Below are 23,555 nucleotides of genomic sequence, written 5' to 3' on the forward strand. Positions count from 1 at the left end.
GCAGGAATCCAAGTCAGAGCATCCCTGACAGATGGCTGTCCAGCCTCGTCTTGAAGGCCTCCAGTGTGGGAGAGCCCACCACCTCCCCAGGTAATTGGTTCCATTGCCGTATTGCTCTGACACTCAGGAAGTTTTTCCTGATGTTCAGTCGGAATCTGGCTTCCTGTAACTTGAGCCCATTATTCCGTGTCCTGCACTCTGGGATGATCAAGAAGAGATCCTGGCCTTCTTCTCTGTGACAACCTTTCAAGTACTTGAAGAGTGCTATCATATCTCCCCTCAGTCTTCTCTTCTCAAGGCTAAACATGCCCAGTTCTTTCAGTCTCTCTTCATAGGGCTTTGTTTCCAGTCCCCTGATCATCTTTGTTGCCCTCCTTTGAACCCTCTCCAGCTTGTCTGCATCCTTCTTAAAGTGTGGTGCCCAGAACTGGACACAGTACTCCAGATGAGGCCTAACCAGTGCTGAGTAGAGGGGAACTAGTACTTCCCGGGATTTGGAAGCGATGCTTCTATGAATGCAGCCCAAAATAGCATTTGCCTTTTTTGCAGCCACATCACATTGTTGGCTCATATTCAGCTTGTGATCGACGACAATTCCAAGATCCTTCTCGCTCGTAGTGTGGTTGAGCCACGTATCCCCCATCTTGTAACTGTGCATTTGGTTTCTTTTTCCTAGGTGCAGAACTTGGCATTTGTCCCTATTAAATGCCATTCTGTTGTTTTCTGCCCAGCACTCCAGTCTATCCAGATCACTTTGAATTTTGTTTCTGTCTTCCAAAGTATTAGCTATCCCTCCCAATTTTGTGTCATCTGCAAATTTGATCAGCATTCCCTGCACCTCCTCCTCCAAGTCATTAATAAAAATGTTGAAGAGCACTGGGCCCAGGACTGAGCCCTGCGGTACCCCACTCGTTACCTCTCCCCAGCTTGAGAAGGTCCCATGGATAAGCACTCTTTGAGTCCGATTCTGTAGCCAACTGTGGATCCACCGGATCGTTGTTTCATCTAGCCCACTTCGAGCTAGTTTGCTCATCAGGATATCATGGGGCACTTTGTCGAAAGCTTTGCTGAAGTTGAGGTATATGATGTCTACAGCATTCCCACGGTCTACAAGGGAGGTGACTTGATCAAAAAATGAGATCAGATTTGTCTGGCAGGACTTGTTTTTGACAAATCCATGTTGGCTTCGAGTAATCACGGCATTGTTGTCAAGGTGCTTCCAGATGGATTGCTTTATGATCTGCTCCAGAATTTTCCCAGGGATTGATGTCAGACTGACTGGTCTGTAGTTCCCAGGTTCCTCCTTTTTACCCTTTTTGAAGATAGGGACAACGTTAGCCCTCCTCCAGTCATCTGGCACTTCCCCGGTCCTCCATGATTTCTCAAAGAGAATAGACAGCGGTTCTGAGAGTTCTTCTGCCAGTTCCTTTATGACTCTAGGATGCAGTTCATCTGGCCCTGGAGATTTGAACTCATTCAAAGTAATGAGGTGTTCCTTGGCCTGTCGATCTCAAGCTGCAATCCTGCCCCTTCAGCCTGTACTTCGCCTTTGCCAGGGGGGTCATAGACCCTCTTTTGGGAGAAGACTGAGCCAAAGTAGGAATTGAGCACCTCTGCCTTTTCTTTGTCCTCTGTTATCATTTTGCCGTCCTTATTTAATAGCTGAACAACCATTTCTTTCCTCTGCCTTTTACTATGCACGTAGCTGAAGAAAGCCTTTTTGTTGTTTTTAGCATCCCTCGCTAACCTCACCTCGTTCTCCGCTTTAGCCTTCCTGACGCCATCCCTGCAATTCTGTGCTACCTGCCTGTACTCTTCCTTTGTTACTTGGCCTTCTTTCCACTTCCTATATGTGTCCTTTTTTGTTTTCAGGTCATCCCTAAGCTTTTTGTGAAGCCACATTGGCTTCTTCTGTTGTCTTCCACCTTTTCTTCTTGTTGGAATTGTTTGTGATTGTGCCTTGAGAATTTCCTTTTTTAAAAGTTCCCATCCATCTTGGACTCCTTTTCTCGCTAGCATTGCTTGCCATGGGACCTTACTGATCATTGTTCTGAGTTTATTAAAATCAGCTTTCCTAAAATCCAGGGTACGCGTTTGAGTACACTCGGCTTTTGCTTCCCTTAGAACCAAGAACTCAAGTACAACATGGTCGCTTTCCCCCAGAGTTCCTGTAACTGCTACTTTATCCACTAAGTCATCTCTGTTGGTTAGGATCAAGTCAAGGATAGCCGATCCTCTAGTTCCTTCCTCTACTTTCTGTAGGAGGAAGTTATCCGCCACACAAGTCAAGAATTTCCTGGAGGGGCCATGTTTTGCAGAATTTGTCTCCCAACAAATATCGGGGAAATTGAAGTCCCCCATTACTACTACATCATGCTTCCTTAAAACATTGGCTATTTGCTTTTCAAAAGTTTCATCCTTGGCTTCTCCTTGATTGGGTGGCCGGTAGTAGACTCCGACCACCAGGTTCCTTTTATTCTTTGCTCCATTTATTTCAACCCAGATGCTCTCGATGGGGCTACCAAGCTCCTCCTCCTGTATTTCTGTGCAGAGATATGTATTTTTCACATACAGTGCAACCCCGCCTCCCTTTCTGTTCCTCCTGTTCTTTTTGAACAAGTTATATCCTTCAACTGCTGTATTCCATTCATGAGAGTCATCCCACCAAGTCTCAGTTATACCTATCAAGTCATAATTTCCCTCCTGTATTAAGAGTTCAAGTTTGTTCTGTTTGTTTCCCATACTCTGGGCATTAGTATATAGACATCGAAGACCATGTGCTTCATAGTCTGGCTTTCTTCCTACCTGTGTCTGAAGACTATTATTGGGCGCTATCAGCGCTGTTCTCTCCATTGCAGTGCATGCGCCTACGTCCATTGTTACCCCCAACATTACATCTCCCTTCCCCGTAGGATTCAGTTTAAAGCCCTCCTGATGAAGTTCTTCATGCTGTGGCCAAACACATTCTTCCCAGCCTTTGTGAGGTGCAACCCATCCCTAGCCAACAGCCCATCTTCCAGGAAGTATAGCCCGTGGTCCCAGAATCCAAATCTCTCTCGTCGGCACCACCTTTGTAGCCAGTCATTCACCCGGAGTATTTTTCGTTCCCTTTCTATCCCTCTTCTAACTACTGGAAGGATGGATGAGAAAACTATCTGGGCCCCAAAGTTCTTGAGTTTCCTTCCCAAAGCTTCAAAGTCTGACGTGATCTCTTCGTAGCTCCGCTTGGCGGTATCATTTGTTCCCACATGGATGAGAAGAAAGGGATACCTGTCAGTGGGCTTTATGAGTGCAGGCAACCTTTCAGTCACGTCTCTAATCTGTCCTCCCGGGAGACAACATACCTGGCGAGTCCACGGGTCTTCGCGACATACTTGGGTCTCGATCCCACGCAGCAAGGAGTCTCCCACTACTACCACTCTTCTCTTCTTCTTCTTGTAGGCCTGGGTTTCATCGCCTCTGTTTGACTGACCTTTAGCCTCTTGCTCACTCTCATGCAGGTTCCCCTGTGATTCTTCCTCTGCAGGCTGTCCTCCAGTCTCATCTGCAAGTACCTGGAATCGGTTCCACAGCTCCACCGCTTCCACTGGTGCAGAGTGGCGTCTAGTTCTTCTTCTCCTAACTGTCACCGTTTTCCAAGGAGTATCCTCTACTCCATTTTTCTTCTCCTCAGCATTTCCCACTTCTGCCTCATCTTGCTGTTGCTCTTCAAGCTTCTGGTCTTCCCTTTGCTGCTGTAGTTCCCCCATTCTGTCCAAGAACTCTTCGTGTTCTCTTATTCCCCGGAGGGTTGACAGTCGCCGCTCCAGTCCACTTACTTTTTCCTCCAGCAGCGTGATCAACTTGCACTTGTTGCAGGTGTAGGCCATGTTGTTCTCAGGCAAGAAAACAAACATGGCACACACCTTGCAGGTCACCACCACTGGAGAGTCTTGTCCTTCCATAGCCCCTTTTCCCTTTTTGTGTCTAGCTTTGTGATTGTTCTAGACTAGCCTGTGCCTGCTCCTCTACTCAGTAGAGGTTAAAAGCAGAGTCCCACTGGTGTGGAAGTGTGTGTTACAAGACAAATAAATGGGAAAAAGTTAGTTAAAAAAAAAATGTTAGGGGCCTCCCCCTTGACCTCCCCTGCCGAACTCCCCTGGCCAACTCCTGTTTGCTCCCCCTGTTCGCTCGCTCTGGTCGCTCGCTCTCTGGGAGCTTGCCTGCTTCTGTAGTCCCTGGACCAGCTGGAGCAGCTTGCTCTGCTCTGCTCTGCTCAGCTGGGAGGCGGGAAACAGGCGTCATCCAAATATGAAGTGTTTGGATCATTCCAATAGCGGTATGTACCTGCTGTGAGTTATGGAGCCCTCCAGAAAAAGCGGAGAGATGGCAGGGCTATGCGAATGACTTTGTGCTTGGTCACCATCACCGGGAGGAGCCTCCCGCAGTTCCAGTCCTGCCTTCTTCAAGGCAGCAGGGCTTTTGCAGAGCTCCAGCTCCGTGAACCTTTTAAAAATCATGTTAGCAGGCAGATTCAGCATTTGTTTACCTGGCAGTTGATGTAACCTTGATGAGAGCAGCTTTTGTTGCATGTCTACTGTCTGCCTCACGGAGAAGAAGCCAGTCTGGCTGCAAAGAGGGGCGTCGCTCCAGAGGTGGTTCCAGGAAGGACAGGAGATGCAAGCAGCTCAAGTCAGAAAGCATCCTTCTTTTGACCGGCAGAGGGGCCAAGTCTCCTGTTGGAAGAAGCAAGCCAGCTCTGGTCACAAAAGGAGTTTTGCTTCCAGGCTACTTTCTAGCAAGGAAGGGCAACTTGCATCCCTGGCAGAGAGCATCAAGCACCAAGTGACGAGCACCAAGGCCAACTCTCCAACATGGAGGAAAAGCCAGTCTAGCCACTAAGAGGGGCATAGCTCCTGGACTAGTTCTGGCAAGGAGGCAATCAGTCCCTATTGTAGCTAAGCCTACAGTAGCTGCTTATAAATGTCTTTTGGAATGTAATCATGTAGATGTTCAGAATGTTAGAGAGGAATGGAACAGGGAATTAGAATGCTCTGTGCAGCCTCATCAATGGAAAGTTGCCCTTGCTTCCATATGGACCATTTCTGTAGATTTGAAATTGAGGCTGATTCAACAAAAATGGATGTTCCACGTATATCGGACACCACTGAGGCTTGTTAGGAAGCTGGCTAGCTCTGCTAGATGCTGGTGATGTAATGTGGACAATGCCTGGTTGAGGCATATGCTGTTTGCGTGCCCTGCGGTGGCTTTTTGGGGGGTTGGAAGTCATTGCCCATATAGATTTTGTTTTTGAAAAAACTGATAATTGCAGATGTTCATGCACTTTTAAATTATATTCCCTGTGATGTGGGGATTAACACGTGGACAGCAAAAAGTGGACTTTGAGAGCCATTACAGTTGCAAAGAGACTCATACTTCAGGCCTGGAAGGACAAACGCCCACCAGACTATTCAATGGTCTGGAGATTTTACTGCACTTGCTACCTTTGAACATGTATCTTACAGTTGTCCATTTTGTATGGATGCTCATTTAGAGATATGGACTGCTTTTATTAATGTATATATTTGAAACAGAAGTGTCAAATTCTTCCTCCCATTCTTCCTCCTTTTATTATTATTGTAAATGATAGTTGCGAATGGATATGCTTTTATGTTATGTTCTTCCTTTTTTACCTTCCTTTTCCCTCTTTCATTGCTTTTTCCCCCCTTTTTTTTTTTTTTGGTTTCTGTTATGTACACACTTTTTTTTTTAAAGGAGCAGTCCCAGACAAGGGAGTATCCTCTTTTTGGCTGCCAGCAGGCTGACTGTTCTGTGCCAGAGCCCAGCCTAGCAGTGCCGCCATTTGTGGGCAACACCAATTCAGTCACTGGACTGAGGTGTAAAATGACAAGCAGAGCCAAGTAGGAGGCAAGTGGGGAGATCTCTCCTTCAAAACCAGGCCAGCTTTCCTTATGTGCCCCAATGGCGGATGTTAATCCCTTCACACCCAGAGTTTGGATAAAACAGACTGCCATTCAGGGAATTGGAAACTGAATAAACTGGCACAGGAGAGAAGCATAGGCTTAGTACAGGTTGGGATAACCTTCCTCCTTTTCATCCAGCCTTGAAATCCCAAGGATTTGTCTTAAGGAGCAGAGCTGTTCAGTTTTGTATAGAGAAGTGTGCCAACCTGGCATGTGGCCATGCTGCCTGGCGATGATGGGAATTATAGCCCAACACATCTAAGAACATAAGAAGGGTCCATCTAGACCAGCATTCTGTTCTCACAGTGGCAAACCAGCTGCCCATGGGAAACCCAAAAGTAAGGCGTGAGTGCAGCCGCACCCTCCCACCCGTGTTCCCCAGCAACTGGTGTACAGAGGCTCACTGCCTCTGGTACTAGAGGTAGCATGTAGCCCTCAGGACTAGTAGCCCTTGACAGCCTTCTCCTCCAGGAATTTGTCTAACCCCCTTTTAAAGCCATCCAAATGGGTGGCCATCACTGCATCTTGTGGAAGTGAATGCTGTAGTCTCACTATGCACTGTGTGAAGATAGCTGTCCTGTGGGCCAGTTTTCTTTCTTCTGTAGTGGCTCAGACAACCTTATTAGGTGGTGATTTCAACTCAGCATCATCTTAATGTACCGTCAACACAGGGCACGACTGCAGCTTACAAGTGGTGGCTGACATGGACTTATCTATCTGTGGGAATCCCTTTCAAGGGTCAATCCAGGCCCAGATAATAATGTATAAAGGCCTATTGGGAACCTACTGTGAGTCAGATCTAGTAGCTCAAAGCAGGTGGTTTCATAGCAACAACTTGGTTAAAACTCAGGGTGACTGGTCTGGCTTGTCCAGTCTTTGGTCTGTGTTGACACAGAGACTTGTGCTGGTTTGATCAGACAATACAGTGGCAAAACACATGCGAACGGGCAAAGGGGGCCAAGATCCAGGTCTCCTTATTTTCAGGCAACATCCTCTTTCCTTCGCTGGGCAGTATGTCCCTTGCACTCTTTAACTTTTTTTCCCATTAAGTGAATGCACCACACTGGAGAAGACTGGCCGAGTCACCAGGTTTTGAACAAGGGAAGTGGACTCCAAACTCTCAGTGTTCTTTCTCTGACCTGCAGGTTTGGTCTCCTGATGATAGACTTCTTTCCCTTTTCATTCAACAACAGACTTCACAGATCCTTTGCAAGTTACGGGAGCAGAAACAGTAGATGCACTAAACACCATGACATCTGAATGTCCTGTCTTCCCACCCCACACCTTTTCTCTCCAGGGTTCTTTGAAAACGTTATTTATGTATTACATTTCTATACTGCCCAGCAGCCAAGGCTGTTAGATTTCTTGGATTCTGTTTCTACTTAGCTGTATTATGTCCTGAAACTGAGGGAGGCTCCTCCCACCAAAAGGGGCCAAGCACAAAGTCATTTGCATAGCAGAAGCAAGTGGAAAGAGTAACTCACTCCTGGATAACCTCCTTCCACTGAAGAGGGCTAGGCTAGATGTGCCTGAACTTGTCTGGTCTTGGAAGCTAAGCAGGGTCATCCCTGGTTAGTACTTGGATGGGAGACTGCCTGGGAATCAGGCTTCCTGCATTGAGCAGAGGGTTGGACTTGATGGTCTTGTAGGCCCCGTCCAACTTTGTGATTGTGTGTACATTCATCATCCATCCAATGTTCCTTTTCCATAGCCCCCGCTGTGGAACTGAGCAGCATTCATCTTTTCAGCTACTGCTTCACTACTGATATATCAGTATCTTTGCCATGTGCGGTATGGGAGAGAAAAATAGAAATAGAAGTGGAGTTTTTGTCCCAGCGTTTTGGAATCATATATGGAGGGGTGGGTGTGCTTTGGAGTGCTAAAGCCTATGTGAACTTACCTTCAGTTTCCTTGTTCTAATGGCAGCTACATCTTCTCAATCATTGGCGGGGGACCGTTTACACTAGACAACATCAGATATTTCACCCCAGAGGAGATCTTGCGCTACAACACCGTGAATGGCAGGTGACTGCAATACACAGGCTACAGAGTGCCTGGCAGTGCAACATTAACTCTATAGCAAATGTGGCTTACTCAGATGTAATATTTAAAAGACCAGGATGTGAGACTAATTATTCCAAAGCCTCATGCTAGCCACGGCGGTGTGAGAGAAGCGCTGGTCTGCGGGGAGATGGACATTGCATAAATCATCCAAGGCTCCTGTGAGCCCCAAAGTACCCATCCTCAAAAGGAGCCGGCCTGCTGCATGCCTGCATGATTCACTGCTTTGGCCTGGCCTCGTTTGACTCAGTTTTCAGTGGGGCCGAGGAATCCTATCTCTTTACCACCTGTGACTGAATCATTGAATGCTCCCAGTGTTGAGACCTGTCAGAAATACCCACTTCATGCAATCCTCTGCCACGCATAAGTCGGACACGACTTAACGACTGAACAACAACAAAATTTATAGACACCTCTTTTATAGACACCTAAGCCCATTTTAGATGCCTTTTTTCTAAAAGAACACCCCCAAACACTTTGTCCTTTTCTTCTAGAAAAATGCTCCAATCTTGCAATCATTTTGATAGCCCTTATCAGTACCTTTTCCAGCTCTGCAATATCCTTTTAAATTACTGTTTTCCTTTTGTAATTTCCCCCTTTTTGTTAAGTGCTATCCATTTTAATTCCACTTCCAGCGACTGGGGAAAAGCAGGCCCTGCTGTGAGTCACCTACACCTGGGTGGAGTGGATCTGTTCCAGCCGTGACCACCTGGGTATTTAGTGCAGCACTAAGAGCCTTTCTACATGAGGTCTTTATTGTGCACTCATGATTGTGCACTCACAGTAGTTTGCAGCTCCTTTATACGACGTCGTCATCCTCCAGGGTCTCTCCTGCTCTTTGCAACCTTTTCCCCAGTTTTCTTTAGATTGAGGAAAGTGTGCTATTATTTAGAAATGGTGGAATGAGACTCTCATATTTGTGCAATTTTGCTTTACAACAGCGCCACCTAGTAGTTGTGTAATGAAACATGTAGAAACATAGAGAAAGAAAGCTCCTGGAAAAAAAAACACGTGTAGAGGAGCCAACCCCTTCATGGATCGCTGCCTTGGTGTGGCGAAGGGGCTTGCGTAACTCAGTGAAGCCATAAGCTATGCCGTGCAGGGCCACCCAAGACGGACAGGTCATGGCGGAGAGTTCTGACAAAATGTGGTCCACTGGAAAAGGAAATGGCAAGCCACTCCAGTATTCTTGCCAAGAAAACCCCATGGAACATATCACAAGGCTAAAAGAGATGATGCCGGAAGATGAGCCTCTCAGGTCGGAAGGTGTCCAATATACTACTGGGGAAGAGCAGAGGGAATTTCCAAGTAGCGCCAGAAAGAGTGAAGCGGCTGGGCCAAAGCCGAAAGGACACTCAGCTGTGGATGTGTCTGGTGGTGAAAAGAAAGTCCGATGCTGTAAAGAACAATATTGTTTAGGAACCTGGAATGTAAGATCAGTGAATCAAGGTAAGCTGGAGGTGGTCGAACATGAGACGGCAAGATTGAACATTGACATCTTGGGAATCAGCCAACTAAAATGGACAAGCATGGGCGAATTTAATTCAGGTGACCATTACATCTACTACTGTGGGCAAGAATCCCTTAGAAGAAATGGAGTAGCACTCATAGTCAACAAAAGGGTGGGAAAAGCAGTACTGGGGTACAATCTCAAAAATGATAGAATGATCTCAGTACGAATCCAAGGCAAAACATTCAAGGGAGAAAGGGGAAGATATATCCAACTGAATGCAGAGTTCCAGAGAATAGCAAGGAGAGACAAGAAAGTCTTCTTAAATGAACAATGCAAAGAAATCGAGGAAAAGAATAGAATGGGAAAGACTAGAGACCTTTTCAAGAAAATTGGAGATATCAAGGGAACGTTTTGTGCAAAGACGGGCATGATAAAGGACAAAGAAGGCAGGGACCTAACAGAAGCAGATGAGATTAAGAAGAGGTGGAAAGAATACACAGAAGAACTATACAGGAAAGATCTTAATGTCCCTGATAGCCATGATAGTGCAGTCACTGAACTTGAGCCGGACATCCTAGAGAGTGAAGTCAAGTGGGCCTTAGGAAGCATTACTAACAACAACGCTAGCGGAGATGACAGTATTCCAGCTGAGCTGTTTAAAATCCTAAAAGATGATGCTGTTAAAGTGCTGCACTCAATATGCCAACAAATTTGGAACACTCAACAGTGGCTACAAGACTGGAAAAGGTCACTTTACATTCCAGTTCCAAAGAAGGGCAATGCCAAAGAGTGCAAACTACCGTATAGTTGTGCTCATTTCACATGCCAGCAGGGTTATGCTCAAAATCCTACAAGCTAGGCTTCAGCAGTATGTGAACCAAGAACTACCTGAAGTACAAGCTGGGTTTCGAAGAGGCAGAGGAACTAGAGATCAAATCACCAACATTCGCTGGTTCATGGAGAAAGCAAGAGAATTCCAGAAAAGCGTCTATTTCTGCTTCATGGGCTACGCTAAAGCCTTTGATTGTGTGGATCACAACAAACTGTGGCAAATTCTTAAAGAGATGGGAGTACCAGACCACCTTACCTGTCTCCTGAGAAACCTGTACGAGGGTCAAGAAGCAACAGTAAGAACCAGACAGGGAACAACTGATTGGTTCAAAACTGGGAAAGGAGTATGACAAGGCTGCATATTGTCGCCCTGCTTATTTAACTTACATGCAGAGTACATCATGAGAAATGCCGGGTTGGATGAATCACAGGTCGGAATTAAGATTGCCGGGAGAATGATCAACAACCTCAGATATGCAGACGATTCCACCCTAATGGCAGAAAGCGAAGAGGATCTAAAGAGCCTCTTGTTGAGGGTGAAAGTGGAGAGTGCAAATGCTGGTTTGAAACGCAACATTAAAAAACTCAGATCATGGCATCTGGCCCCATCACTTCCTGACATATAGAAGGGGAAGAAATGGAAGCAGTGACAGATTGTATTTTCTTGGGCTCCCAGATCACTGCAGACGGTGACTAGCCATGAAATTAAAAGACGCTTGCTCCTTGGGAGGAAAGCTATGGCCAACCTAGACAGCATAGTAAGAAGCAGAGACATCACCTTGCCGACAAAGGTCCGTCTAATCAAAGCTATGGTTTTCCCAGTAGTAATGTATGGCTGTGAGAGCTAGACTATAAGGAAGGCTGAGCGCCGAAGAATTGATGCTTTCGAACTGTGGTGCTGGAGAAGACTCTTACGAGTCCCCTGGACTGCAAGGAGATCAAATCAGTCAATCCTAAAGGAAATCAACCCTGATTGCTCATTGGAAGGACAGATAGTGAAACTGAAGCTCAAATATTTTGGCCACCTAATGTGAAGAGAAAACTCCCTGGAAAAGACCCTCATGCTGGGAAAGACTGAAGGCAAAAGGAGAAGGGGACGGCAGAGGATGAGATGGCTAGATAGCATCACTGATGCAATGAATATGAACTTGAGCACGCTCTGGGAGAGAGCGTAGGACAGGAAGGCCTGGCATGCTATGGTCCATGGGGTCACGAAGAGTTGGACACGACTTAGCGACTGAACAACAACAAAGGAGCCGATCTTAATCCTGCAAAGAATCTGGAAGCAGAAGCAGGTTAAAAGCCTCATGTAGAAAAGCCCTAACACAGGCACTGGGTTTGAGTGTTTGTACTTGGAAAGTAACATTGGGGGATTTCTGCTCCACCTCATGGCATTTAAACTGTGGGATCCCCCATGCTCTTTAGATCTAACAACCAGTGAAAGATAACCAGAGAGGAGCTATCTGTGCTTCCTGGCCAAAGTATATTGGTGCAGCTACTGGGAAGGCCCTGTGAGCCTTATACTGAGTTAGACCACTAGCTCACGATTGTCTACTCTCTGACAAACAGTAGCTCTCCAGGGTTTCAGGCAGGGGACATTCCTAGCCTTTCTATCTGATACAGTGCTTTGCGTAGGTGCTCATGCCCCTTTGACTTTTCCAGATTTTGTTGTGTTACAACCTGGAATTAAAATGGATTTAATTGACATTTTTACCATTTGAGTTACACTACTTAACACATTGAAGGTGCAAAATATTTTTAGTGTGGCACAAAAGTTAATTAAACCAAACCAAACTGGCATTCGTTGGTTGCATAAGTATTCAAACCCTGAGCCAATACTTAGTAGAAGCACCTTTGGCAGCGATTACAGCAGTGACTCTTTTTGGGTAAGTCTCTACCAGCTTTGCATATCTGGATCCTGCAACTTTTGCCCATTCTTCTTGGCAAAATTGCTCAAGCTCTGTCAGGCTGGATGGAGACTGTTGCTGAAAAGCAGTTTTCAAGTCTTGCCACAGATTCGCAGTCCAATTGAGGTCTGGGCTTTGACTGGGCCATTCTAAGACGTTCAAGTTCTTGATTTTAAACCACTCCAGTGTAACTTTGGCTGTGTGTTTAGGGTCATTGTCTTGCTGGAAGGTGAACCTCTGCCCCAGTCCCAGGTCTCTTGCAGATTTAAACCGGTTTTCCTCTAGAATTGCCCTGTATTTGGCTCCATCCATCTTGCCCTCAATCCTGACCAGTTTCCCAATCCTTGCCGATGAAAAGTATCCCCACATGATGCTGCCACCACCATGCTTCACTGTGGGGATGGGGTTCTTAGGGCGATGAGCACTGTTGGCTTTGCACCACGCACAGTGTCTTGCATTAAGGCCAAAAAGTTCAGTTTTGGTTTCAACAGACCAGAGAACCCTTTTCCATGTGTTTGCTGTGTCTCCCACATACTTTTTTGGCAAAATCCAAATGGGATTTGATACAGTGTTTTCCCCCGCAATTATTATTGATTAGATTCATTAGCCGCCTATCTGGCCAGCTACCTGGCCACTCTTCTTCTCGCTACTCTTCCATAAAGCCCAGCTTTCCGGAGCATCTGGGCGATAGTTGTCCCATGGACGGTTTCCCCCAACTCAGCTGCGGATCTCTCCAGCTCCTTCAGAGTTACCATTGGCCTCTTGGTTGCTTCTCTGATGCCCTCCTTGCCCAGTCACTGAATTGGCTGGCCTTCTCTAGGCAGAGTCGCGGTTGTGCCATATTCTTTCCATTTTGTAATAATGGATTTAATAGTGCACAGGGGGATGTTCATAGTTTGGGATTCTTTTTCATAACCCAACTCAGATTGGTGCTTCTCCAGAACTTTATCCTGGAGTTGTTTTGATAGCTCCTTGGTTTTCATGATGCTGTTGGTTTAGATATGCTCTCCAACAAACTCTGGGGCCTTCAGAAAAGGTGTATTTAATCTGAGATCATGTGACACTTAAATTGCACACAGGTGGACTCCATTCAACTAATTATGTGACTTCTGAAGGCAGTTGGTTGCACCAGAGCTTATTTTGGAGTGTCACAGCAAAGGGGGTGAATACTTAGGCAATCCAGACTTTTCAATGTTTTATTTGTAAATCGTTTTGTAAAACGTAGAGTTTTTTCCCACTTTGACATTATGGACTATTTTGTTTAGATCAGTGACAAGGAATCCTAATTAAATCCATTTTAATTCCAGGCTGTAACACAACAAAATGTGGAAAAGTAAAACGAGGGTGAATACTTATGCAAGGCACTGTATACTTTAGCTGGAGGTGCCAAGATTGAACCTGGAACATTTGGAATACAAGGCAGGTATTCTAAATACTGAACTGTGGCCCCTCAAGCTGTGGCTTGTGAATGGCCTTACATGTCTGGTCTCCTGTGATGAGTAGGAATTGCCTCCAGGTGATCAAGCTGAGAAATCGTTACAAAAAGTGGAAGATATTTGATTCTCACTCCCCCCAGGTTCTCTTTTGAAACCATTAATGAGCCATAATTGACTATCAGGTACATGTATGCGGAGTGTCTGGCTAGTAAGTACGTGAGTGGACCAGTAACTTGTGTGGACTGATTTGTGAAGCTTAACTGTCTTGATCTATGCTTCATTTCCTTTTCTCTTCCTAGTGAAACATCTAGTCTGATCTGGCTTAGGGCCACCATCGAAGAAAACATAACGAACCATGAAGGTTTCCATGTCCTTTCTCAAGCCAGCTCTGGAATTGTGTAAGACGTAACACTGAAAAGAAATATCCACCATGTCCTTGGGTGTGCGTGCCAGTTTCCCATTTGGTGTGAGGAGGCATCAGAGTAGTTATATTCTGGCAGGGATTGAAACGGAAGGGAGGAGCTACTGGGACTATGACCAAGGCAGAAGATCTTGGTCACATGATCCCTGCCTTCTTTGTCAGTGGGCGAGGGGACACGCAACCCCCTCTGATGCCTTCTTCACACAAGCCTGGACCGAAACTTCATGGTAAGTCACCCACTTTCCATTTCTGACTTAAAATCTCCAAATGCTCTCAAATAAAATGGGCATTTATGGCATATTTTCAACAATCTGCTTCATTTCACTTCAATGCAGAGTTGTTTATTTCCCGCCCCATTGGGTCAGCCATCCAAGGCTTTGCCGAAAGGCTTAATTGGCTCCTACCCAGAAATGTGAAGCAACCCGTTGTATAACCCGGCTGAGACAAAATCTCCTTCCTCCTCTAGGTGGGTTTGCCAGTATAATTCTCCATGTTATGACATTGTTCCCAGAGATATGTCTGCTCCTGAGTACTACTTTGTGGTGAAGGTATCAAATAGGTAATTGTGATTTTTAAATTTGAAATTAATTATTGTTAACATTAATTTAATTAATTTATAACTTAGTTATATTAATAGTGCACCTTTCATCCATAAGGACACCCAGTTGTTTCACAACATGTTTTAAACAATTTATAATGAAAGCAATTACATTCAGGGCTGCAGATCAGCCTTCCCCAGCCTGGTGCCCTCCAGATGCGATGGTCTGCAATTCCTAGAAGGGATGGGGGATTCTGGGAATTTTAGGCCATCACATCTGCAGGGCACCAGGCTAGGGAAGGCTGTTCTAGAACACAGAATGTTCTAACTGGTGGTGGATGGAGGAAGAGGATCAATGTATGGGAGAAGGAAGGGATATATGTCTGTGGCAAGGGGAACGTGGGGGAGGGATCACAGATCAATGTGTTTATTTACTTATTTGGAATATTTATCTACCACTTTTCAACAAAAAGTTCTCAAAGTGGTTTACATAATAAAAGTGCCTTACAAATAAGAGCCTTTCTACATGAGGCATTTATTGTGCACTTGTGATTCCTTACCCCTGATAGTTTCTGGGTGTTTTACATGGCGCTGTCATCTTCCAGGGCCTCTCCCGCTCTTCACAACCATTTATGCGGCATCTTTTTTATTGAGGAAAGTCTGGTATTATCTGGAAATGGCAGCATAAAACCCTAGTGTAGTTGTGCAATTCCACTATATCACAACACCACCTAGTGATTGTGTAATGGAACATATAGAAAGGCAGAGAAAGAAACCCGCCCAGAAAAAAACCTGTATACACAACCCGATCTTAATCCCATGAAGAATCTGGAAGCAGAAGCTTCAGGAAAGTGGCAGGTTAAGAGCCTCATGTAGAAAAGCCCTAAGTCACAGTCAGTTTGTTTATAGTCTCAGCAGGGGCCGGCTTTCACTTGTCAATCTTCTACCCTTGAACAAGAACAAAGGAACAGACTTCCTCACCTTCCACCCAGTTATCTATGCAGGTTCTGGCTGCCTTGGACAGCAATCTCTCCCTGGAAGTACCCATTCCCTCCCTGTGTGCCCCCCCTTCGGACCAAATTTGGGAACAGATCAGATAATGTCCAGGCGAAGAGAACTGCTCCTGCTGTCATTCAGTTCTTCCCTCAGACAGCTGACTTGATGGCAGTTGGAGTCCTCAGAGGAAGGGGCTTGGGAGAGTTGTTCTCCTCCTGTACCCATGTTTGACCCATTCTAATCTCTTATCTTTTTGTAGATAATCTACCCTTTTGTAGATGCTGAGATTCTTGAGGTTCTGTGCTTTCCAGCAGATCCTGAATGACATGGCAGGATAACAATCCACCCATATTTTTAGATTCCACCAGCACATATCTAGAGGGCTCCCCCCACATCTAGTGCCTTGTAGGCTCCAGGGCTTATAGGCACCCTGTTCTGGTACAACTTGGGGTAGCTGCCCCTCATAAGACCCCTTCAGAAATGGGAAAGGTTGAGATGTCTGGTGAGGATATGAACAAGTTCTAGAATTTTCTGCTGCGGAGAGTTTCAGACTCCTCTCGGCAACAGAAGGGTGGGCGAGCTGTATGTATGGAGAGGAAATAATTCCTTATCATGCAGTTCTGTGTCAAATAAGGAACTAGGAAACAGCATCTGACTTGTGTTTCAATTGTTGTTTCTTTTTTAAATGTCAGCTTTATGAGTCGTTTTGAATATTTTGCAGTTGTGACAATGGCTACCGATCTGTAGTAGAGTATTACTCTAAGAACCAAGGGTGAGGCTGCCAAAGGAGCAGAGAGAGTGAAAAAAAGCAGGACGGGGGGGGGGGGGGAATCTGGTCATGGTAGAAAGGCTACAACACTGTTTTCCAAACTTTTGATAGCATTCCGCCTGCCCCCCCCCCTATTAAAATGGGAGGTAGACATCTCTTATGCCTGAAAAGATTTACCTTTAGACTGAGTAAGAGTGAGACTCTTGTGTTACTGAACAAGACACAATTTTGAGCAGGCCTCTGGATTGGAAAGAAGCAGTAACTTGTGCAGAGACATGAAAGGGCACCCTCCTCTGAAGGCAAGTAATTCTGCTGCATGGGGAAGGATAGAATCATCCGGTCCTGCATCACGCAGAGAGGTGGCAGAATTGCTGACCCTAGCAGAGGCTGGTGCAGTAAATCATGCAGAGAGGCATCAGGCAACCTCCTTTCTGGGTGGGTGCTTTGGGCTCGCTGGAGCATTTCTTTATTGAATTGGGGCTGGACTTGATGGTCTTATAGGCCCCTCCCAACCCTACTTTTCTATGGTTCTGTGATGAATAGATTTATTTCCTGTGTGGCAAACTAGCAATGGTCACGACTCATGAAGTTCACTGTTATGCTCCAGCACATGGATTGGAATATTCTGGACTAGGAGCTTGATTAATGAAGTAGAAAACCAGAAGGGGCTTGTGTAAAGACTGAATCTTCGTGATGCGAGAGAAAGATTGAAGCAGAGGAATTGTCCAAAGGCAAGAGGCTCTGCTCCAGTAGCCAACCCCCATCCTTCTGCTTTTGCCCCCACAGGGGCGTAGACCAAACCACCTACTGTGACTATGCCTTGGAATTCATCATCCACATCCATGGCCTGCGCCTCAGCCCCACCCGCTCCATCTACCTGTTGAAGGTAATTGTCGCTGCACCTTGGGTTCCGTGGGGCCTGGCACTCTATCAGATGGAGAGAATATTTGAACTAGAGACTGCAGAACTGAAAGGAAGCACATTCTGGCCTTTGCTGTAGGTCAGGAGACCGAGGGCTGCTGGGAAGCGGCTCCTGCTCCCTGCCTCCCTCTCAGGAAAACCATCCTGGCAAGGGGGAGACCAGCTCTCTTTCTGGCTCTTTTTGGCTCTATGTAAGCCTCTGGGGACTGAAGAGCAAGGTAAAAATGCTGCTGCTGTTGTCTTTGCTGTCACTGTCCTCCTCCTTCACAACATCTACCATCCTCCACTGTCACTGTCCTCCTCCTCCACAACATCTACCATCACCTGCTCGGATGACATGCTGGAAGGCCTGGTCAAATAAACAGGCATTTGCCTGGCACCAAAAGGCAGTGGAGGCAGGTGGCTTTGGTATCATAGGGGCAGTGAATCCTCTCCAGGTTTCAGTCAGAACCAGTCAGAATTCTAAAAGAGCTGTCCAAGGTGTGGATAGCTCCTTTTGAGTTCTGACTGGTTGTGACTGAAACCTGGAGCAGATTCAGAGCACCACTGATACCAGAGCCACCCGCCTCCATTGCCAAAAAGGCTTCAGGGTTGGCATCAGCAAGACTCCCCCATGGAGGGCATTGCCTGTATCTGCAACAGCTCTTTTCCCTGTCATGACCCACACAGCGTCAAAAGGCAGGGGGGCTTGGAGGGGGCCTGTGATGATGGCCACAGGTTTTGGGCAGGCTCACGCGAGGGAAGGCGGCCCTGAAGATACCTACATCCCGAGCCATTCAGGCTTTCAAGGGAAGCCCTGGCACTTTGAATTGGGAATGGGAATGAAAAAGCTGCCAGTGCAGTTGTTGAAGAACTACTTTGGAGCAGGGATGTCGAACCTTGGATGTTCCCCCCGACCCTGTGCGATTCCCCAGATGCCCCTGACCACTGGGCGGTTTCCCAGCTCTTGCAGGGCCTGTGTCCCATTCTCAACGGTTGCCATGCTTCTTCTAAGGCAGTAAGAGGTTTAAGTTAAAATGTGCCGGCTTTTGGTATTTAGCCTTCAGTTCCACCCACTGTTAGAATGGTGCTTCTCCAAAATTGGATTTGGCCCTTGGGCTGACATAGGTCCAGCACCCCCACGTCAGAGATAGACAGATACAGGCACAAGTGCATGCATAGCTGTTGCTCAGAGGAAGGGTGGGCAGCAGCAGTTTGGCCCGCTGAAGCCCACCTCCCGAGCCAGCCCAGCCCACGCCTCTTGTCTATTTTTGTAGTTACCTCAGCGCCACTCTCCACCCCTCAATCTTCGGCTATTGGGCAGCTTAGAAATGTAATCAGTCAGTCTTCATGCGCCCTGCCAGTGCGTTTAAGTGTACTGTAGTGGCTCAGAATAAGCCAGAAAGTTCAAATCATGGCTCAGTCATGAGTTCACAAGATGGTCTAGGCCCTCAGCTCCAGTTCTCTCGTCCCCACCTGCTTCCTAACTCCACCCCAGTGTGCAATTTAATTTGGGGTAATAATATTAACTTACCTAACTGGGTTGTGAGGATGATTGCAATAATGCCTGTGAAGCACTCTGACAGCTCTCAGTTCCAATGGGCAACGCTAAGGGAAGGGCTATGATTCAGTGGTACAGCACATGCTTTGCCTGCAAAAGGCCCAGGGTTCATGCCCTGGCCTCTAGCAGTAGGGCTGGGAAAAGCTCCATCCCAGACCCTGGGTGGGTTAGCCTGATGTCCGAACATGGATCTCTGGAGACAACCCAGACTTGTGACCTCTGGTTTGTTCTTGGGTTAGGACTCTGGGTTCTCTCTCTCCCAACACCCCAGAGTTCCATGTTTGGACATCATGCTAAACAACGCAGGGAAGGGCCATCCTCGAGTTGTTTAGCTCCACCCGGCCGCAGTGGGAGTGACTGGGCGACGAGAAGCAGCGTGCTCATTTATTCATTCCCGCTTATCTTGCAGTAACCCAGGTTTTTAAAAACCCTGGGTTGTTGTGATGTCCAAACTGGGTCTCCCTGCTGTTTCTGCTGCCTCAGACTAACATTCTACCCCTCTGGAAATTCTTATCAAGGAATTATGTCTCCACCATTTTTCTCTCTCTAAGATTTCAGTCGCTGTGGTACTTTGTTTGCTTCTTACGTACATAGTGATTCACATCATGGCCCCCAAAGTCCAGGTCTTCGTCACCAGAACGTTCCGGAGATTGGAGGAAGCTTTTGCTTTTCGGGCCGGTGAGTTGGCAACCAGCAGGGACCTTGAGGAGGAGAAGATCTGCTTGGGACTTTTTATTTGGCAGTGGAGTGGCGGTAATGCTAATGCCCCTTCTTATGCTGTTCTGTTTTGCATGATCATGTTTTTAAAGATTCTGAAAATAGGGCTTTTAAGAAAATTCCTGAAAACATAAAACAGTTCTTACTGCTTACAACTGCCTTTTGGGTCCATTTGGGTCCCTGGCTCCCCCTGGCTCCCTTTCAGTGACTCACAGAGACTGTTCCACCCACATCTTATCCTCACTGCACTGGATTCCTGGCCAGCTCCATCTTTTCATCACTGTGATGCCTTGCGATAGTGCTGGTGGCAGCGTGGATGCCATTTTCCTTTCTCCCCACAGCTGGTTGTAAGCAGTGGAAACACATGTGTCAGGATGGCACAAAGAAATTAAGGCTCCACCTGCTTCTGCCATGGAGTGGGGAACCTCAATCCAGGGGTGAGTGTGGCAAATCTGGCCGTCCCCGGGGTCCCAATCCAGTCCTCTGGGATGGCCTAGATGGCCTTTCCCCCAGCCCCATCCCTTTCTCTTCAATCATTTGGTAGTTTCCTGGGCCTTTGCTAAGGCTTTGTTGCTGGCAGTAAAAACTTTAAGCTGAAATACTTTGGTATTTTTAGCCCCCATCTCTTTTGCATTTGGCCTCCCGAGAGCTTCTCCGAAATTGAATTTGTCCCTTGGGCTAAAAGAGGTTCCCCACCCCTGATCTATGGCCAGCTAACGATACAGCCCAACTCTATTGAGGTGTGTGCACTCTCATAATTGCCATACCAGGCCCACCTCCTTTTCTGCATTGCTGATCCCAAAGCTGGAATGAGGTATATTTCATGGCAGTGAACACCTTGAACCTCGCCTTTTAATAAAAGTTGCATTTTAAGCCCGCTGTTTCCGAGAACCCTTTGAACATTACTCCCCTCCCTCTTTTTACTACTAGAATCCAGCCTCACCTTCTCATCTTCATTCACCAGTCAAGGATCCCTGCAGCACTTGCCCTCTGAAGTCAGCCATAACAGCTCACCACAATCTGTCTCCAAAGCGAACACAGAAGCATCAGTCTGAGGAGTGCAGTAATGCCAGCCATGTCTTGCAGGCCTCTTCTGCTATGAGCCACATCCTATGTCTGGATGCATTTTCTTTCTATGGCCCTGCCTTCTCTGTCAAGCAAGGGCTCCTGTTTGCTTTCAGTTTTTACACCCAGAAGGTTTCTGGAATTAACTAAGAAGCAGCCAGCTTGAACAAAACAGTTCATGACAGCTGAATGACTTCTGGATCACATGGCCAAAACGCAGGGACCAGCCACACAACTTGCTTGTAGATGTTCCCAGAAAATGCGTCCAGAAATATCTGTGTTTCATAAGATGGTCTGTGAGCAAGTTGTTTGGCTGGCCCATTCACAAGAGGCTTGTGAATGAGCCATGGGAATCGCTCCAGAAGCCATCCGTTGTCTGTAAAACTACTCAGACCAATTGGTGGGAGATACCCAGAGACTCTCACTCTAGGAGCTAGCTTGTAAAATATAGCAGAAATGTCTTTTTCATCAGGACCAGGAAGACTCTAATGAAAAGATGTGTTCTTGTTTTCATGTGTTAATTTGCTGTTTCCCACACGCTTTCCATCACCCAGGGGCAATACACGTCCTTCTCTAACGGTATGTGAATTGTGTTCCCTTGCTCTGATGCTTTCCCAGTTGCTCTGTACCCCCTGATGCTGTAAACCGTCATAGAACAAAACCAGGTAGAGTTGAAAGGGTAACAGTTAAAAGAAGAAGCTGTTATAAAATGCCTGTGTATAGGCAGTTTGTGAATGGGTGGAAACCCTTTGCATCTATTTCTAGAATGTATTTCTACAATAAGGAGGACATTATTTTTTTTCAGATTTCCTCTTACCTGTGTACCCTTTCCTCTTAATGTTGTTATTTGTTTTTATCAGTCATTTCAGTGTCCTGCATTGTTCAATAAACACATTACTGTGCAATTTGCTTTTGTAAGGAGTATCTGTTGCTATCCAGTTTCTGCAGAATACAGAGGTGGAAAATCATCATCTTCCCCTCAACACGGATGTGATCTATGTGCAAGTGTTGACAATCCCATTGCCAGCACACCAGGAGTGAGAGCTTTCCCCCCTCTGACGAGCTTCTGTTCTGATCCACGTTCCAAATTCCAAATCCACAGTTGGCCAGTACCATTATTAGGACCATATTAGGGCCTGATGAAGAGTTCTGGAGAACTAGAAAGCTTGCTCACTATTTTGTGACATTTTGGTTGGTCCTAATAAAGGTATTGCCCAACTGTGAATTTTGGTGTTTTTTTTCTTACGGATCACTAGAGCTTCCTTTGCTTTTTATGCATTTCAGAGAATGCAAGAATGGGGGAGATATCTGTCCTTCCTGATGCTCTCCTGCTGCATTTTATAGGCAAATATATGGGAACAGGAAGGTCTGAGCAGAGCCAGTGGAGAATAGGCACATTGGCATGGTAGTTTAGTCCTCCCCTGAGGCTTTTTTGAGGCTTGCCCGGTAAGAGGAGCACAACAAGAGGATTCTTTTCAGGCAGGCCTATCTATCAACTCTCTTTAATTGTTTGCAAGAAGGATTACTTCAGAAGGAGAGAAAGGAAGTGTCAGGCCCAGTTCTTCCTTTCCCTTTGTAGTCTGGTATTAAAGTACAGGACCCCCTGTGCAAAAGTCCTGATAGCAGCTCTGTCTCTGTCCCTACTTCTGAGTAAATATATATACGATTGCACTGCAAGTCTTTTAAAATAGTACTATTCATTTATTAAGTGCCTAAATACAACCAGCAATCCATTTTAAGGTGTAATCCTAAGCATGCTTAGAAGTAAAACTCAATGAAATGGTGACAGAATTGGACATAGCAGCTGGCTACAGTCAATAAAGCCTTGCTGACAAAGGTTCGCGTAATCAAAGCTTTGGTTTTCCCAGTAGCAATGTATGGCTGTGTGAGCTGGACTATAAGGAAGGCTGAGCGCCGAAGAATTGATGCTTTCAAACTGCGGTGCTGGAGAAGACTCTTACGAGTCCCCTGGACTGCAAGGAGGTCAAATCAGTCAATCCTAAAGGAAATCAACCCTGACTGCTCATTGGAAGGACAGATACTGAAGCTGAAGCTCAAATATTTTGGCCACCTACTGCGAAAAGTCACTGGAAAAGACCCTGATGCTGGGAAAGATCGAAGGCAAAAGGAGACGGGGACGGCAGAGGATGAGATGGCTAGATAGCATCACCGATGCAATGACTATGAATTTGAGCACAGTCCGGGAGAGAGCGGAGGACAGGAAGGCCTGGCGTGCTATGGTCCATGGGGTCACGAAGAGTCGGACACGACTGAACAACAACAACAGCAAGTCCTCCAGCCACATTTCCTTAGAAACCTCCCCCTGCCCCCGCTCACACTTCCATATTTAGAAACCAACCTAAGGCTGAAATAAGGCTTTACAGAGTAATCTTTCTTGAAGACAGTGGGACATAGTTCCATGGAGCCATGCTGCAAGTGCCGTCCGCGCCCACAAATGTTGATCATATGAAAGCAAAGCACCCCAAAGATAGAGAACATTTCATTCTCCATAGAGGTGCAGGAAGCAGGTGAACCTGGGTGTTAGCTATCTAGTGCAGCATTCTAGCCACAACACCACACAGCTAGGATGCAGTAAGGCAACTGCAGGCGCATCAGCAGAAGGGCGTTGTTTTCATTTAGTTCAATGTCAGCAAATGCTTAGTGTCAGGGCCGACCCTTGTCCCCCTCTGCTCTGTGCCAAGCTGCATTTTTTTCAATATGTAGACTAGAAGGCTATATAGATGGATACAATCCCATTGCAGCCCCATACCCTTAGAACCAGGTGTCAGGGTTCCCTGTATGACCTGGACCCCTTGAGCAACTCCTTAAGGCTCACTTGCCTCTGTCCCACCTTCTTTTAAACTTCCCCTTCCCGGTAACGTGGAGGTTAGGCCATAGTCGTGGGGTGACTGACATTCTAGACACAGTTTAACCACA

At 46.4% G+C, this 23,555-nt stretch overlaps 1 protein-coding gene across 1 annotated transcript in view; it reads left to right on the forward strand.

Moving 5' to 3' along the window:
• CATSPERG (catsper channel auxiliary subunit gamma) overlaps window positions 1-21,515 on the forward strand; it is a 73,719-nt gene extending 52,204 nt beyond the window's left edge. Inside the window, exons 25-31 of the mRNA XM_084814894.1 lie at window positions 7,890-7,988; window positions 13,951-14,049; window positions 14,539-14,631; window positions 17,162-17,261; window positions 19,388-19,514; window positions 19,895-19,990; window positions 20,484-21,515. Coding sequence (XP_084671020.1) covers window positions 7,890-7,988; window positions 13,951-14,049; window positions 14,539-14,631; window positions 17,162-17,261; window positions 19,388-19,514; window positions 19,895-19,990; window positions 20,484-20,608 — 739 coding nt within the window. The 3' untranslated portion in view covers window positions 20,609-21,515. The remainder of the gene's footprint in view (window positions 1-7,889; window positions 7,989-13,950; window positions 14,050-14,538; window positions 14,632-17,161; window positions 17,262-19,387; window positions 19,515-19,894; window positions 19,991-20,483) is intronic.
• Window positions 21,516-23,555: the final 2,040 nt, after the last annotated feature.

This window comes from Heloderma suspectum, chromosome 10 (assembly GCF_057233095.1).
Source record: "Heloderma suspectum isolate Gila_16-S chromosome 10, 16-S_ref, whole genome shotgun sequence".
NCBI classification, from domain to species: Eukaryota; Metazoa; Chordata; class Lepidosauria; order Squamata; family Helodermatidae; genus Heloderma; species Heloderma suspectum.